The following is a 16854-nucleotide window of genomic DNA, read 5'->3' on the forward strand; positions in this document are numbered from 1 at the left end:
TCAATTATGAGCATGCACAGGTCTGGTGGAGCCAGGTGGGCCCAGGCCCTTGCTCACTGCACCCTGGGAGGAAGCGGACACAGGAGACCAAGGTGTAGAGCCGGTCCTTTATAGATCTCTGCCTGTCTTGTCCGTCCGTCCGTCCGTCCATCTGTGTATATACCTGTATATTTCTATAGAAGTGGAAAGGGGGACTCATGTAAAAACCCAAAATACAATTTGACTGTGAATGCTCACAGTACTGGTCAGTCCAGTGTGGCTGTGAAGCCCCAAGCAAGTCATGGCCAGCAGCCTGGGCCCTCTAGGAGACAGTGGGGTCCTTGGCTTTGGGGGGCTCAGAGCCCGTCAGCAGGGAGATGGTGGGGTCCTCTGCGTAGTCGTCCCCCTCCGAGAAGTAGGAGCCCTCCCCCAGCTCGAAGAGCACAGGCAGGTCGCTGCTCCCCACGTCCACAGGGCCCGGCTCCATCAGGAACAGGGGCTGCGCCGTGTAGTGCACCAGCTGCTTTCCTGGAGGTGAGGCTGGGTTAGCGTGCTGACAGGAGGGGAGCATGGGGGGATGGGGAGGGCTTGCTCACCTGAGTCGGGACTACTGTCCTCCACCTCGAGAGGCTTGGGGGGCTCCTGGGGAGACAGGAGCTCCTGGATCTGCTGGGATAGGAGGCCAGTGAGGGTTCCTGCTTGTCCCCCTCCTCTGCCCCTCCCCTCCCCTTCCACCCTCCACTCTACACACACTGGCCAGGCTGCTGTCCAGGTCGGGCAGGTTCATGTCTGGCACCGAGGGGCTGAACAGCTGCGAGAGAGGAGGACAGTCAGGCTCTGCCTATGAGCGGGACAGGACAGGGAGGGGAGGGGGTGCGACTTACATCCAGCAGGGCGGTGGTGTCCACGCTGAAGCCGTGGCTCGTCAGCATGGTCTGCAGGTTGTCCAGGTTGGAGTCCATGGCGTCCAAGTGCTCACTGAGCTCGGCCCTGGCCGGAGGGAGTGGACACTTCAGGCCCTGCCCCAGGCACCCCCACCCAGAAGCCTTCCCCTGTAGCCACAGCCCTCCCTGCTTGGGGCCAGAGGAGTGATGCGTGCATGGACAGGGCCAGGGTGCCTGGCCACTGTGACGAGAGTGGCTCGGGCCATGCTGGCTGCTCCTGTCACTGTCAGGTCCTGCAAGGTCCATGGCAGCACTTCAGGCTGGGCCAGAGCAGCTGGGCACCCAGGAGGGCTTGGTGCTCAAAGGCTGGGGCAGTTTTTCAGGCCTGACAAAGCCTTGCCTTTGCACAGGAAGACAGTGGGGGTGGGGAGGGAGCTGTGTTCAGTGCGTGGTGGGCTGGTCTCTGCCCTGGTGCACGTGGGAAAGACACCCAGATTGGTGGCCATGACCAAGAATGTCCTAGGCCACCTGGCAACACCTGGGCCATTGGATGAGTGGCCAGGCCAGCTCCTGGAGGTTCCCACGGGGCCCAGCCCTACCCTGGGAGAAAGCAAGACCGCAGGGCAGTAGGAAATGCTGGCCGCCATGCCAGGCTGGGAGGCCTGTCCCCACCAGTCAGTGACAGGGAGCACCAGCTTGGGCCCCAGAGCCTAAGGGGCCGCTCCTGCTGCAGAGGGCCCAGGACGCCCATTCACCAGGCAGGGCCCAGTGGTCCACAGCCGGGGCAGAGCCCTCCTCCCTCCCAGTGGGGACGGCGCTAACCCTGGCTGGAATCGGCCATGCAGAGAGGAGGAGGAGGGGTAGGGGAAGAGGCGGGCGACCCCAGACATCTGTGGAGTGTGAGTCAAACTGCAAGATACAAAGAAAAGAGCCCCCATTGCAGGCAGGGGCTGGGTGGGTGCTGTGCCCCAGCCCTCGCACGCCCGGCCTCTGGGGCGGGGACTGTCATTGGGCAACAGGACCAGGTAACAGCGGGAGCCTAGGTGGCCTAGAAGCAGCTGTAATGGGCCACACTCCTGGCTCCAGCTGTGACAAGGCCGTGGGGAGGCCTGGCTGGTCCCAGTCTCCCCCCCAACCCGTTCCAGCTCTGAGCTCATGCCCAGGTCTGCAGACTCATCCCCAGCGACACCTGTGCCCAGCCTCCCAGGACATCCCAGCCAGAGGCCAGGGTCATGTCCGGAGGGTGCAGAGGGCAGCACTCACTTGTCCAGGCAGGCTACGCTGAGGCACTTCTCAGGGGATGAGGCGGGCAGGGTCGATGGGGGCCGGGCCCCCACATCTGTGAGGGGCGAGGCTGAGGCGGCGGGGGCAGGCTCGCTCTCCCGCAGAATGGAGTCGATAAGGGCGGTCGGGGACAGGGGCGTCTCCACCACGGTGGTCAGGCGCCCGGGACTCGCCTCCTGTGCCTGGGGGCTCTGAGGGCGGCTCGGGGGCTCCTCCTTTACTTGCACCAGGGGGCTGCTCGACAGGGTCCTGCAGGGGTGGGGGGCACACATCAGCAGGCTCCTCTGTGGGCCCAGCCCTCCTCCAACCCCTGGGGAGGTGACCAGGTCCCCACCCCTCATCCACACTCCTGCTGGGGGAGGCCAAGGGGCTGCCGGGGGTCAGCTCAGTGATGTCCGAGATGATGGGTCCAGAGCTGGAAACGGCATCTGAGGAGTAGAGGCCAGAGCCACTGTAGGCCGGGGACGGAGCCTGCCATCAAAGGAGGTGACACGTGTGGCTTGTGCTGAGGCAGCACCCGCCTCACCCAGCCAGGCCCACAGCGCCTGGAGCTCACCGAGTAGGGGCCCGAGCCGTGGATGGGTTCCAGGGAGTACTGCCGGCCATACTTGGGCAAGGAATGTGCCGAGCCGCTGTCGTTCAGCATCAGGGGGCTGCAGGGGAGGGCGGGGTTAGCTGTCTCGGCCCAAGTGGCACCCAGGCCCCAGTGCTGAGGGACGGGCACCCCTAGCGCCTCACATCTTTCTCTTCACCCCCAGGATCCGGTTGGACTGGACCAGTGAGATGAGGAACTGGATGAGCTGTGGGGGGAGAGGCACGGTCAGCCTGGCTGGGGACGGGGACCAGCAAGTGCCCTGCCGGCCCGCCGCCTACCTTGTTGACGACTTTCTGCTGCTGGGCGTGCTTCTGCCGCAGGCTGGCCACCTCCCGCCACAAGGCCTCGTTCTCGCTGCAACAGACCAGGGCGCAGTCGTTGGGGCCAGACTCTGGGAGCCCCAGGCTTAAAGGGGCTCCAAAGACACTCCACCCCATCTGGGCAGGTGCAGGGCTGTTGGTGACCAGATATTGCTGGCTTGACCACACCCTCCTTGCTGGGCGGCACTTCAAGGGGAGGGAGCACACAGGGTCATGGGGGGCGGGGGGCGGGGCGCCAGGGGGTGTCAGCTGGAGGCTGAGGTCAGACACGGTCAGGGTATGCTGCCTGCACCCAGGACCCAGGCTGAGACCTGCTGGAGCTTTCCTCCTAGACAGTCGAGGAGGCGGACCCTTGAGCACTGCCCCCATGCCCTCGCCTCTACCCAGACTGAGCCTGAGGACAGAAGGGGATGACATAGGGACAGTGACAGCCCAGCTCTTCAGGCCGCAGGGGTGCACCTCTGGGGGCTCCGGGTCTGGGAGTGGCTTAGAGGTGGCCGCAAGGGGCAGGAACAGCCACCTGAGCATATGCTCCCATTCTGATGGGCCAGCCCCCCACCCCGCACATCTTGCTGACACCAAGTCGACCCTCTTGGCCTCACCCTGAGAGGTGTCTGTGTCTGAATGGCCAAGTGCACTGGGCCCCAGTGTGCAGAGTCACAGCCCAGCAGCCACTTCCATGACACGGGGGTCACGAGGACCTGCCCCCTGAGCAGCTTTGAAGTCACCCTGAGCCAAGGACAGACAGCCAAGGCTGTGTCCCTGCAGTCCCCAGGGCTCTCAAGTCCATGGGAGGAAACCCAAGCTGGCCTTCCTAGGGGTCCTGGCTGAAGCGGGGGACACAGGGCTGGTTACGTGGTCACCAGGTGCAGGGGTTCCATAAAGCCCCACAAGTACTTCTCACTCCCCAGGCCTGAGGTGGGGACAGGCTGGTGAAGTGATGCCTGAGCCGAGTGACGCCAGGGACAGGGGAGCTAGCAGGAGGGGCCTGGCCACGCTGGCCTGTGGGGAGGGCCTGGAGGGCTGGTGTGAACAGCCTGGGTGCTCAAGAGTCCACCTCCTGGGACAGGAGGCTGAGGGGCAGGGGCCTGAGGGCCTGCATGGCACACTCCCTTCTATGTTTGGGGAGTGGGAGGCCCAGAGAAGCTGCCACACACACTGCAGGAGGTGGGTGGTGGGAAGAGGCCCCAGGACAGAGTGGCTGACCCCCAGTGCCGCCCCCCCGCCCCCCCATCACCTGCTTCTCTGTGGGACCTACTGCTTCATGGCCAGGAGCTTGGAGTCCATGCTTTCCTGCTTCCCCTTCATCAGCTGCACGTCGGTCAGCAGCTTCGTGACACTGTCTTGGTGAACCTTTATGTCCTCGCTCTTCAGGGTGGACACCTGGGTCCCCACAGGGAGGGTCACTGCAGTGGCCCCAATGGAAGAGGGGAGGCCTGGGACATGGGGGAAAGGGCCCACGAGCTGTGGCCTGGAGGTGGGCCTTCCCTGCAGCGGCTGACAGGGCCATGGACACGGGTCCAGGATGGACAAGTGGGGTGGGGCACATCAGGACACCCGGTGGATAGGGCTTCCCCTCACCGCCCGGAGGGAGGTCAGGGAGGCTGTCTACTCACACTGGTCACTTTCCTCTTGATGTTCTCCAGGAGCTGCTCCTGGCCACGTAGGAAGCATGGGTGCTGGAACTCAGTGTCATCCCTCTCTGGCTTGACCAGGCCGCCCTGCTCAATGTGGACCACCTTCCGGAAGCCATCTGCACAGGGTGGGGTGAGGGCAGCTCTGCCTCAGGTCAGGGGCCACAGTGCCTTGACAGCCCAGCCAAGCCCCACTGGAGGATGAAGGGAGGCCCCCCACACCCAGCACAGCTGCCTCAGAGCCCCAGCCTGCAGTGGCCCAGCGATCTGGGTCTAAGCAACCCAGCCCCACGCAGCAGCCCCTCCCCAACAGGTGTAGGCACCATTGGCTGGGGCTTCTGCTCTTCCCTGGGCCCTGGCCCCCAGGTGCATGGGTGCCATGCCTGCCCCTGGCCGGCACAGGGACCAAACCTGGAGGCTCTGCCCTCCACCATAGGCAGGCCCAGGATCCTGTGCCAGGATCCCGCCGCCCACCACGCATCCCCGGGGCAGGCACTCACACATGTTGAGCTGCCGCACGAAGCTGGCCATGTTGTTGTGCTTGAAGTACTTGGGCAGCACCTCTTTGGCAAACTGGCCTTGGTCGAACACGTGGAAGCTGTTCCCGCTCTGCCAGGAGACATGCAGGTGGTCACATTCGGCTGGCAAGGAGGACACGCGCCCTCCGTGAGCAGCGGCAGCCATGTCCAGTCCTGCAGGGCTGGGGCCAGTGGAGCCCCGCCCTGGGGTCACGCAGCTTCTCCAGTGCCAAGTTCAGATTCATGAAACTCCAGGGCATTTCAGGCCCCTTCTTTAGGGGACCCCATGTTAACGTTAATCAGCAAACTTACCCTACAAATAACTAAGACCCCATATTAAGCAGCCAAGAAAATGGGGACCTAATTTTAGTTACTCTGGAGGAAAACACAGAGAGTGTTCAGAAGTGCAACTGCATTTTCCGCTTGGCATCTGACGTGAGAACAGACTGTATAAAACCCCTGCATTGCACTCTTCTCCTATTTCTTTCCACAAGAGGTGTCAGGGCTGACTCTGAGCTGGCGCAGGGAGCCTGTGAGTGTAGGAAGGACACTGGGAACAGGCTCCCCCTGCCGGGGAAGGGGTAAACAGGCTAGGGGACCCAAAAACACCCCAGAATTTATTTGTAAAAAACTGTGCATTTATTCTGATGTTTCAACTTCAGTCCCCTTCAAAGTCCTCTCCTTCTGATGCAACACACCTATCGAGACGTTTTCCCACTGCTCACAACAGTTTCTGAGCTCGCTGATTTTTTAAAAAAAGATTTTATTTACTTATTTAGAGGGAAGCGAAGGGAGGAAGAGGGAGAGAAACATCACTGTGTGGTCGCCTCTCGCGTGCCCCCTACTGGGTGCCTGGCCCGCAGCCCAGGCCTGTGCCCTGACTGGGAATCAAACCAGTGATGCTCCAGTTCGCAGGCCGGCGCTCAACCCACTGAGCCACACCAGCCAGGGCTGAACTCATTGATTTTGATGTCTTTTAGAGCTTCTGCTGTTTTTTGTTTTACCACTTCCATATTGGCAAAACATTTCCCTTTGAGGAATTTTTTCATCCAGGAAACAAACAGGAAGTTGTTGCTTGGGGTGAGATCAGGTGAATGGGGAGGGTGGGGCACAGGACTCCTGCCATTTTTGGTCAAAAACTGCTGAACACTCAGCACTGTTTGGGCGGGCAAGTGCACTCATAAATCACCCATCATGAAATGGGCAAACGTGTTGAAAGAGTCTTCAAAAAAAAAGGCACTGAAGCCGAACAAATTCAGCTTCTCACACCACCACCAGCTGGTGGACTGATCCAGATGGGTTCCTAGAACACTCACCTAGTGGGGGAACCTGTAGTACAAGGGGCCCGCCCTCCAGCAGATGGTTCCGGGGTTCCCTGGGTGTCCCCTGTTCGGGCAGGACAAGCCGCAGTGACCCTGCAGTGCTGCTCCGGGATGGGGCACCCCCTTTCAGTATCTACACAGGCGGCCTCTCCAGAAGGGGCCTGGCCATGTCATAGGAAACACAGAGACACTTACTGAAGAACAAGATACAAAGTACAAGAAACACTGTACACAATGACGCCTCAGTCCCCTTTGAAGTAGGCACCTGGGGACCTCACCCAGTTCTCCCAATCACTATCAGCTGCTCTGTCGTATTTTTCTGAATCTCAACGACAGTCTGAAATGTCTTCCCTTTCAAAAGTGATTTTGGTTTTGGGAAAAGCCAGAAGACACAGGGCACTGAATCTGGGTTGTAGGGGACCTGGGTCGCTGAGGTGATTTGATGTTTCACCAAAACACTCTGCAGAAGACGTGATGTGTGAGCGGGCACATCGTCGTGAGGAAAGCTGCCCATCACCAGGTGCCCACAGCTGCAGCCTTCTGAACCATCTGAATAGTTTCCAAGGAGGAATGTTTGAGCTTAACGCAAAATCTGATGAGGATTTGCTGGTCTACTCAGTCACTTGGACTATGACGACCACACAGCGCACATGCTCACTCAATGGCGTCCACCGCCCCACTGACCGGTACAGTGAGGTCGTCACTGTTCACAGATGCGCATCCCAGTCCACGCTACTTGACTGCCAGGTCACATCGATGTCGTGCAACCCATTATTGTTAGCAATGGCTGCACTTTTCCCAGACAGACCTCGTGTATGTGGACATTGAAGCAAAAACAGCCTGGCTGGTGCGGCTCAGTGGATTGAGTGCCGGCCTGTGAACCAAAGGGTCGCCTGTTCAATTCCCAGTCAGGGCACAGGCCTGGGTTGCGGGCCAGGTCCCCAGTAGGGGGCGCACAAAAGGCAACCTCACACCGATGTTTCCCTCCCTCTCTTTCTCCCTCCCTTGTCCTCTCTCTAAATATAGATAAATACAATCTTTAAAACAAAAATAAAGCAAAAACATGTAGATGTAGAGGAACGCTTAAAATTTTCTCCTACAGAGAAGCAATAAGAAAACCGGTAAAAAAAATGTTACAGCCAACCTTTTCAAATCTTTGAAAAATTAAACAAAGGGCTCTGGCTGGTGTGGCCAAAAGGTCGCTGGTTCGATTCCAGGTCAGGGCACCTGCCTCGACTGTGGGCCAGGTCCCAGGGTGGAGGCGTGAGAGACAACCAATCGACGTGCCACTTGTGCATCGATGTCTCTCCCCCTAGCTTCCCCTCCCTCTAAAAATAAATACAAGTAAACTAACCAAAGGGTTGTGGCTCGAGTGCTACAGATTCACTGTTCCTACTTCATTGAATAAATGCTTCTTCTTCCCTGGCTGGCAGCTCAGTTGGTTAGAGTATCATCTGACACCCCAAGGTTGTGGGTTCAATTCCCAGTCAGGGTACATTCAAGAATCAACCAATGAGTGCATAAATAAGTGGTACAAATAATCTGTTTCTCTCGTTCTCTAAAATTAATTTAAAAAATTTTTTTTAAATGCTTCTTTTGTTACATGCCTTTTTGACAATTTCCAGAGACTAAGTTATTTAAATAAGCTTTGCTTGCTCCACTGTGTCTGTTTGATTTGACCTAAAGCTCTCTCCGTATAAAAAGCCTTTTCCCTAGGGATGTTTAATTTTTAAGCCTTGTGACTGCCTAAGACAGTAGACAACCTTTGGGGCAAACAACAGGCTCACCGGAAAACTTAAAAGGAAAAGCGAGGGAAGAGATAGGGAGGTCTCTGAAAGGCTGGGAAAGCTGCGTGCTGGGGCAGGGCTGTGTGCACCCGAGGGAGGCCTTAGAGAGCCCTCAGCTTTGGCGGGCTCGGAGGCTCCAAAAAGGAGAAAGCAAAGGCTGGAGGTGTCAACTGCCTGGGAGATGTACCAGTTCCAAGTACTTAAGGAAATTTCTGTTGCCTTCACTACCTGACTACTGAGCTAAATGAGCAAAGACTTCAGCGGTCTCATGCAACAAAGACTATAAAAGTCACTAAACAAACAGCATCAACTACAAGAAACCCTGGGGGCTGGGGAGAGGGATTCTGATATCCAGCGTTTAATTTATTTCACATTATGTTAATTGAAAGTCTAGTCTGCAACAAAAAATTATGAGACGTGGGAAGAAACCCGGTAAAGCCCATAGCAGGAAAAAAAGCAATCAATGGAAAAGGTCCCAATGGAAACGCTGATGTTTGACTTACTAGACGAAGACTTTTTTTTTAAGATTCTATTTTTATTTATTTTCAGAAAGAGGGTTTAGCAAGGGAGAAAGAAAGGGAGAGAAACATCCATGTGTGGTTGCCTCTTGAGCGCCCTCCACTGGGGACCTGGCTCGTAACCCAGGCATGTGCCCTGACCGGGCATCGAACCGGTGACCCAGGCTTGGTTTGCAGGCTGGGGAGCCACACCAGCCAGGGCTGGACAGAGACTTTAAGTCAGCTATTTCACACATGTTCAAAGACCAAAACAAAACTGCGTCTAAAGAAATAAAGGAAAGCATGAGAGTATGTCACAGAATAGAGACGAACACTAGAGAGACAAATTACAAAAATAAACCAGCCCTGGCTGGTGTGGCTCAGTGGATGGAGCACCAGCCTGCTAACCAAGGGGTCACAGGTTCGATTCCTGGTCAGGGCACACGCCTGGGTTGTGGGCCAGGCCCCCAGTAAGGGGCGCGTGAGATACAACCACACATTGATGTTTCTCTTCCTCTCTTTCCCCCTCCTCTGAAAAGAAATAAATAAAATCTTAAAAAAAAAACCCCAAACTAATAAACCAAATAAAAATCTAGAGTTAAAACTCTAACAACTCAGATTTAAAACGCCCTGCTCAGAAGACATCAAAGCGGGTTTGGGCACAAAGAGGGAGCCGGCAAAGGTGAAGACAGGCCGCAGGTGGCAAACCCAAGGCCTGCGGGCCGGATCTGGCCCGGCACCTTGTTTCCACCTGGTGGCAGGGCCCAGCTCGCACTTAACTGTTCAGGAGTAGTTCCATTCACACAGTCCTAACGTTACATTCGGCCCTTTGAAGGCAACTGTGAGGCTGATGCGGCCCCAGTAAAAATGAGTCTGACACCCCTGAGATAGGACCATTGGGATTATCCAGGCCAAGAAACGAAGGAAGGAAGGAAGGAGGGAAAGAAACAAAGAAACAAAGAAAAGAAGAGAAAGAAAGAAAGAAAACGAACAGATCCTCAGAGGCACGTGATACACCACCACTCTCTAAGAGATGCGTAATAGGCATCCCAGGAGAGGAAGAAAAGAAAGAGAAAGAATGTTCAAAAAAATAGCAGCCCCCAAACTCTCCAAATTTGATGAAAAATATCTGGGAAGCTAGATAAACTCAAAGAGACTTACACCTAGATACTTCATAGTCAAACTTCAGAAAGCAAAAGACCAAGACAGAATCTGGAAAGCAACAGGGAAGTACAGACTCATGCACGAGGAATGCTTAACAAGGTGACAGCTGGTCTGTTCCAGAAACACGGAGGCCGGAAGGCCTAGCGGTTAAGGTCGCTGGTTCAATTCCCAGTCAGGGCACATACCTAGGCTGTGGGCGAAGTCCCTGGTTGGGGTGTGTATGAGAGGCGGTCTCTCTCTCTCTCTCTCCCCCTCTCTCTAAAAATAAATAAAATCTAAAAATAAATAAATAAATAAAATTTAAAAAGAAAGGAAATAAAGGAGCAAGTTCCACTTCTGGGATGGCAGCAAAAGCAGGCCCACTGAACCACTTCCAAGTGAAGCAAGCATAGATTATTTAATTAACTTAAGTCTTTGGAAATCCTTCCAAAGGCATATAGCAAAAGAAGCATTTCCTCAAGAAAATCTACTGAAACCCTGCAGGAATGGGGACCCTGTGGCACGGGAGCCACAGCCCGCTGCCCCCGGTCGCGCCACTCACCTCAGTTGCCAACAGAGGCAACTGTATGTCACAAGAGGACAGGTCACAGCAGTTCCCATCTGATGCAGCTCCAAGGTGAAGAGGTGAAAGGTTTGGCGGTTGCAACCAAGAGATGGGGTCCCCCCCCCCCCGAATGGAGGCTCTCAGACAGGCGTGGAGGCTGAGAACGGCGGCTCTCGCCACCCGCACCCAGCTAGCAGGTAGGACAGAGCGCCCGTGCGGGCAGAGGCAGAGAGCTCTCTACAGCTCTCCCCAAGGGAGCTCGCTTCACCTGAAAAGCCAGGGTGCGACCGTTCAAGCCCAAGGGTGGTCTTAAAACGACAGGTTATTTGAAATGTAAGAGTAAGAAGCTAAACCATGCCAGCTTGTCCACACAGGAAGGAGACAACTAAGAGCTCTCCTGGGGTCAGAAAAAACCTCAAAGGCTGACCTCAAAAACTACTGCCACTCAAATTTAATTTGGATCAGGCTGCTAAGCAGTGTCTGCCTAAGGACCCCGTCAGAACCCCTCAGAACCCGGGATGGTCAGGCAGCAGTTAAGCGTCCAGAGGGGTGGCAGGAGGCAGCGAGCTCAGAGATCAGGAAAGAGGAAGCAGACCTGGCTAAGACAGCCCAGCCCGGGCAGAAGGCGAAGAAGCAAGAAACAATAGACCAAGCTTGCTGGAGGGGGAGAGGGTGGAGATCACCCAGAAGTACTAAATTATCCAAAATGTAGTTTTTCCTTTCTTTTTCCCTTTCTTCTTTTTAAACTTTTAATGAGAGAGAAACATCAATTTTTGTCATTCTCCTCATTTATGCACTCATGGGTTGATTCTTTTATGTGCCCTGACTGGGGATTGAACCCACAACCTTGGTGTATTGGGACAACGCTCTACCCGGCCAGCGCCTGAAAGGTAGCTTTTCAAAAAAAAAAAAAAATTGCAAGGCATGTAAAGAAACAATAAGTGTGACCCATACACAGGGGAAAAAAAACTTGAATTCCAAAGAAGCCATTACCAACATGTTCAAGGAAATAAAGAAAATTGTGTGTAGCTCAGTGGATTGAGTGCCAGCCTGCGAACCAACGGGTTGCTGGGTCGATTCCCAGTCAGGGCATAGGCTTGGGTTGTGGGCCAGGTCCCCAGTTTGGGGCATGTGAGAGGCAACCACACATTGATGTTTTTTTCCCCTCTCTTTCTCCCTCCCTTCCCCTCTCTATACAAATAAATAAAATCTTAAAAAACAAAAACAAAAGCACATTGTTTAGAAAGGTGACAAGGTAATGCCTCATCAGATAGTAACAATGAAGAGGTCCCATTGTCCAGAGGAACCGAATGGAGATTCTGCAGTTGAAGGTACAGTAAACACATGAGAATTTACTAGAAGGGTGAACTGCAGAATGAAGACTCAGCAAGTGAGAACAGACTGACAGAGATTACAGAAGACAGAGGGGGGCATGGAGAAGAGTGGGCCCCGTGACCCCTGCGGGGAGAGGGGAGAGGGAGCCCACCGAAATGAATACCCAGAGAAATAGGGTCTGAGCACGCCCCAAACCCCCTCCCAGACACACCCAGACGCACGTCGCCCTCCCCACTTACACAGGTCGCCTTCGCTTCCTTCCGTGAACGCTCCTCTGGTTTGGGGCCTTAGCGTGCAGACCCTGGCTTGTTTTTATTAGACTTCTATTCAAGTCCTTTTCTCTGAGCACTTGTAAACGATACTTAAAAAAATCAATTTCCTATCAGTCCTTGGTAGTTTACAGAAATCTAAGCAAAATTCATTTTTAGTTCTAGGAATGTTTTGTAGATTCCTTAGGATTTTCTTTTTAGGGTTGTAGGTTTAGAAATACAAGAAAATAAAGTTGTACATTTTATTTTTTTATTTTTTAGGATTTTCTACGTAGACATGCGTGCTATCTGTGAATCCAGACAGTTTTACTTTACATATACCTTTAACGTAATAATAAACACACATCTTTAATTTCTTCTCAAATTCTCCTGAGGCACTGGATAGGACTTCCAGTGCAATGCTGATGGGAAGTGGAGGTGGACCCTGAGCGGGTCGTGACCTCTGGGGGAGGGCAGCTGTCCCTCATCACCACTGAGTCTGCCGCTGGGCACAGCTGTTCCTGCAGACCTGTTGGCATCAGTCTGAGGGAGTTCCCTGCTATTCCTAGGTTTTTAGAAAAGTATCGTGAGCGTCAAATTTTGTCAAATGCTTTTTCTGCATCAAATAATATGATCATGCAGTCGTTTTTCTTTAGATCTTTTAAATTGAAGAATTAAAACAATTTTGAACCACCCTTGCATTCTTGGAGTAAACCCCATTTGTTGTGACATTATTCCTGACTTGCTTGTCTTTCACAAAAGACACTGTGAAAGATACTGGTCTGCAGTTCTCTGGGGTTGTCTTTGACTTTGGCACCAGGGTGACGCCTGCCTCACAGAGGGAGCTGCGGAGTCCCCTCCTCTGCTTTTCTGGAAGAGAGTGTGTATGATCGGTGTTATTTCTTCTTCGAATGTTTGAGTTTGCCTGTAAAATTATTTGGGCCTGGAGATTTCTTTTTAGGAAGGTTTATAACTAGGAATTCAATTTCTTTAATAGATTCAGGACCATTAAGGGTATTTTTCATTTTGGGTGAGTTTTGTCAGTTTGTGGTTTTCAAGGAATTGGTCCATTTTACCTGTGTTGCCAAAGAGTTGTTCACAGTATTTCCTTCCCACCCTCTTACTGTCTGGGGGTCTGTAGTGACGGGTCCTATTTTGTTCTGATGTTGCTCATTGCTGTCTTCTCTTTGTCAGTCATGCCACAGTCCCCAATATTAACCTTTTTAAAGAGCCAGTTTTTGAATTCTTTTATTGTATTTACTGTCTTCAGTGTCACTGATTTCTTCTGTGGTCTTTATCATTCCCTTCCTTCTGCTCGCTTCAGGTTCACTCTGCTCTTGTTTTCTGCTTAGGGTGGAAGCTTAGAAGCCGCTCTTATTTCCTAAGACAGTTATTTAATTCCCGCTAAGCACTGCTTTAGGTGGGTCTCACGCACGTTTGGAGAGCAGGCGTTTGGTGGACTCCTGGGGACATCTGTGGCAAAGGAGATGAGCGATAGAGGGCTCAGCCCCGTGCTGCGCGCGCATGGGGAGTTAACAAGGACAGCTGTGCTACGGCTGGACGGTCATCCCCGAAGCTCAGGGAGGCACCGGGAGCCTCCAGCCCTGCAGTGCACCTCACATTTTGTTCCTGGAGCACTCATTCAGCATTTTGGGTCAACTGCCACATCCCAAAGGGCGGGGTCCACAGGACCTGCTAGATCCTGCCAGCTGTCTGAGAATGGGCTGGGCAGGCTTGCGGGTCTCAACCTGCTGAAGGGGTGGAGGTGGGGTGGGCCCACAGGTGGTGAGACCTCTGAAAATGGTCCAAGGCCAGCTGACTGCCCAGGTGTGACTAGGCCAATTCTTCAAGTGGTTTCTGGGAGTTGGGGACCTAGCTGCAGGAACTGCTCTGCTCTAGACTCTCCGACCAGAGACCCACCCTCTCCTGTGGCCTTGGCCTTGCTGACCAGCTGCACACAACTGTCAGGGTCATTCCTGCTTCCAAAGGGCTGAGAAGTGTACCGACCACGCTGGGACTAGGGTGAGGTCTGAGAGCCACCAGGGGCCAAAAGTTAAGCAGGGCCTCCAAGTGCAGGTGGACCTTAAACTGTGCCCGACTGCCTCCCAGCGTCATCCTGGCCCTGCTCCCCAGCCGACACAGGCCAGACTGGTGGCACATGCCGGGGCACGGAGGCTAGGGGAGCAGCTCACACTTAGGTCTGGACAGCGGCGGCTGGTGTCAAGTCCCCTCCCCAGGGCGAGCTGCAGGACCTGCCCGGGGAAGAGCCTATTCAACTGGGGCGACATACCAGGTGCATCTGTAACTGGACAAGGATTTGGGCAGTGACCTGTTGGCTTGTCCCTCCTGCTGGGCAAAGCATGAACAACACAATCCGGACCTAGCCCCTCTGGCCAGAAGCACCCCCCACCCTGAGCCAGTTGTTCAGCCATGAGAGTCAGCCTCTGACTTCCCCTTGTCTTCTGTAGCAAACCGGAGGGTCTTCCTTGGCAAAACAGTGAGAAAACTCCCAGCACAAAGGGGAAGGAGGCCAGCCTCCGGGCCACGAGTCTGCACGAGACCCTGTGCACACTTTTGACAGAGGCTGTAGGACCTGTGTGGGCATCCTTGAGGCCACAGGCACAGGACCACCTCCCTAGCCAGCCCCTGGCCAGCCTAGAAAAGGGCTTCCTTCTATTCTCCAGGTAGTGCTTGGTTTCTGTACTCACTTTGGCATGAGCCCCCACCACGCCCTGCCAACATGTGAAGAGACCAGGTAGGATCAAACCCTCAAGCTCCCGCTGGCTCTTCATTCCCCAGTGTAGAACTTGGCAATAGGGCTCATGGCTGGTGTGGCCACTGGGAGTGGAGGCCGTCACAGGCCTGACGGTGCTGGGCTTTCCTGACCCAAGGCTTGCCCGGAACAGACTGTGGGTCCAGGGAGTTCACAGGCAGCACCCCACCGACATGCCCCACAATCTCTAAGCAGAAAAAGCAAGCAGATTAAGGGGCAAGACAGATTATCACAGTAGAATTTAACTTGGAATACCCCAGGGGAACTCTGACACTGCTCCCCAAACTGGGAAAGACTGTTCCCTGAGAGTTCAGGGAAAGGAAGAGGAGGAGGAGGCAGAATAAGGGAAGACAGAAGCGTGGGGCCATGTCCTTCGGTCAGAAAAGCTCGAAGTCTAGAACAAGGGGAGGGGATGGTGGTAGCGTGACAGCCTGTGGGAAAGCACCTGACCCTCTTTGGGACGCGTGCTGCTCGTGAAGAGACAGGCACTGGGGAGTGGAGAACACAGAGACGTGGCTGGGGCCCACAGAAAGGGTCTCCACATGGAACACTGCATGATTTCTAGTCTCTTCGTCCTCACTCTTTGGGCAGAGCAGAGCTTCAGCAAACAGACAACTTAAAAGTGGGAGAACCTGGTCTCCAGCTCAGGGGTAGCTTCAGTCCTGGCTTTCCTTCATTCTTGATGGCTTAAAAGTACGAAAGGAAGTAGAATCTGAAACTTAGCAGAGTCTGAGAAGCCCCGCCCTGTCTGCTGGCACACCCGTGTTGGCCCTCCAGAGGTAGGGCAGGTCTGAGGCACAGGGAGCCCCTGCCCGACCAGGACCGCCTTTCCAGAGGGCACGAATTTGGCGGCCCTGGGCTTCAGCTCGGGCCTTCGCAGGGACTTGCCGTGACAGCAGGATGTAGGGAGCAGGTTCTCTTCTCCAACTGCAGACAGTCTCTGACCTACCGCTGCAGACCGGAGCTGCACGGTCTGGCAGAGTCAGCCCATGTAAACAAGCCTGCTGCCAGGCAACTGGGCACAGGGACGGAAATAAAGACACCCTGTGAGGAATGAAAAGCAAAGCTGCTCTCGGAACCCCAGCTGCGGTATCTGGACACGGGTTTGAGGCCAACCCGAACTTCCCGATGTTTTACTTTCTTTGCACTCGGTCTCCTTTTTGCACTAGATTCATCCAACGCCCTCAGATTCATGCGCTAAGTTCTAAATTTTTCCGAATAGTTGCCAATCACACAATTGGTAACTCATTTGAGAAGATAAAGACGGCCACTCGGACATAACGTTCCCTAGCGAAACTGGGTGCCGTTTAAAAAACAGGCGCACCTCCGCAGTTGTCCAACACTTAGCAAAAGCCCAAGAGAGGTCCTCCCTCCCTCCCTCTCCATCCCGGGAAAATTGGCGCGGAGAGGAGCCAGCAAGGAACGGGCCCCGAATGCTTTTCCTCCCCCCGGGCCCTCCACCCCCACACCGAGCGACCGAAGCGGGGGCCTGCACAGCCCTTCCCGGGAGCACGTCTCTCCTCACCGGGCTCCAGCAGATAAGCGCGTCCGTGTCTGGGTCGCTCACGAGGGTCCACAGCTTGGTCAGGAAGGCCGGGACGTTGCTGGGTCCCGCTGTGCCAGGGCCCACAGGCAGATCCATACCGGGCAAGGCGGAGAGACGGAAGTTGCGACCGCAAAGAGAGGCCGGGGCCGGGCTAGCGCCGCCGCCGTGTCTGCAGGGCGGGCCGCGCCGCCGCCGCCCGCTGCGCACACACAGTCCCAGGGCCCAGCATGGCCGCCGCCATCTTGCGACGGGCGCGCTCACGCCGGCACCACCCTTCTGCGTCCAGGCGGCGCGCGCACGCCGGCCCCGCCCTGGTCTCAGCCCCAGGCTCCGCCCCGGACACCGTGCGCTTGCGCACTCTAGTTTCTCCTTCCCCACCAATCAGACTGCGCAGGGCGGGCCAGCCGCGCCCTCTGACCCCACG

General features: G+C 55.1%; 1 protein-coding gene across 5 annotated transcripts; it reads right to left on the reverse strand.

Moving 5' to 3' along the window:
• Window positions 1-93: 93 nt before the first annotated feature.
• On the reverse strand, window positions 94-16712 carry HSF1 (heat shock transcription factor 1). 5 transcript variants are annotated; one of them, XM_071222180.1, is made up of 15 exons: window positions 16410-16712; window positions 12103-13584; window positions 5197-5305; window positions 4679-4815; window positions 4321-4445; window positions 3021-3096; window positions 2886-2947; window positions 2704-2800; window positions 2482-2618; window positions 2127-2396; window positions 1686-1772; window positions 864-969; window positions 731-790; window positions 576-648; window positions 94-507 (listed from the first exon to the last, which is right to left on the reverse strand). In XM_071222180.1, exons 3-15 carry the CDS (start codon window positions 5225-5227, stop codon window positions 302-304), a joined length of 1467 nt encoding a protein of 488 aa, XP_071078281.1. In that variant the 5' UTR covers window positions 5228-5305; window positions 12103-13584; window positions 16410-16712; the 3' UTR covers window positions 94-301. The 5 variants fall into 5 exon arrangements, with proteins under 5 accessions (XP_071078281.1, XP_024428184.1, XP_024428183.1 ...); XM_024572416.3 differs by lacking the exon at window positions 12103-13584 and having other exon boundaries at window positions 576-645; XM_024572415.3 differs by lacking the exon at window positions 12103-13584.
• Window positions 16713-16854: the final 142 nt, after the last annotated feature.

This window comes from Desmodus rotundus, chromosome 8 (assembly GCF_022682495.2).
Source record: "Desmodus rotundus isolate HL8 chromosome 8, HLdesRot8A.1, whole genome shotgun sequence".
NCBI lineage: Eukaryota > Metazoa > Chordata > Mammalia > Chiroptera > Phyllostomidae > Desmodus > Desmodus rotundus.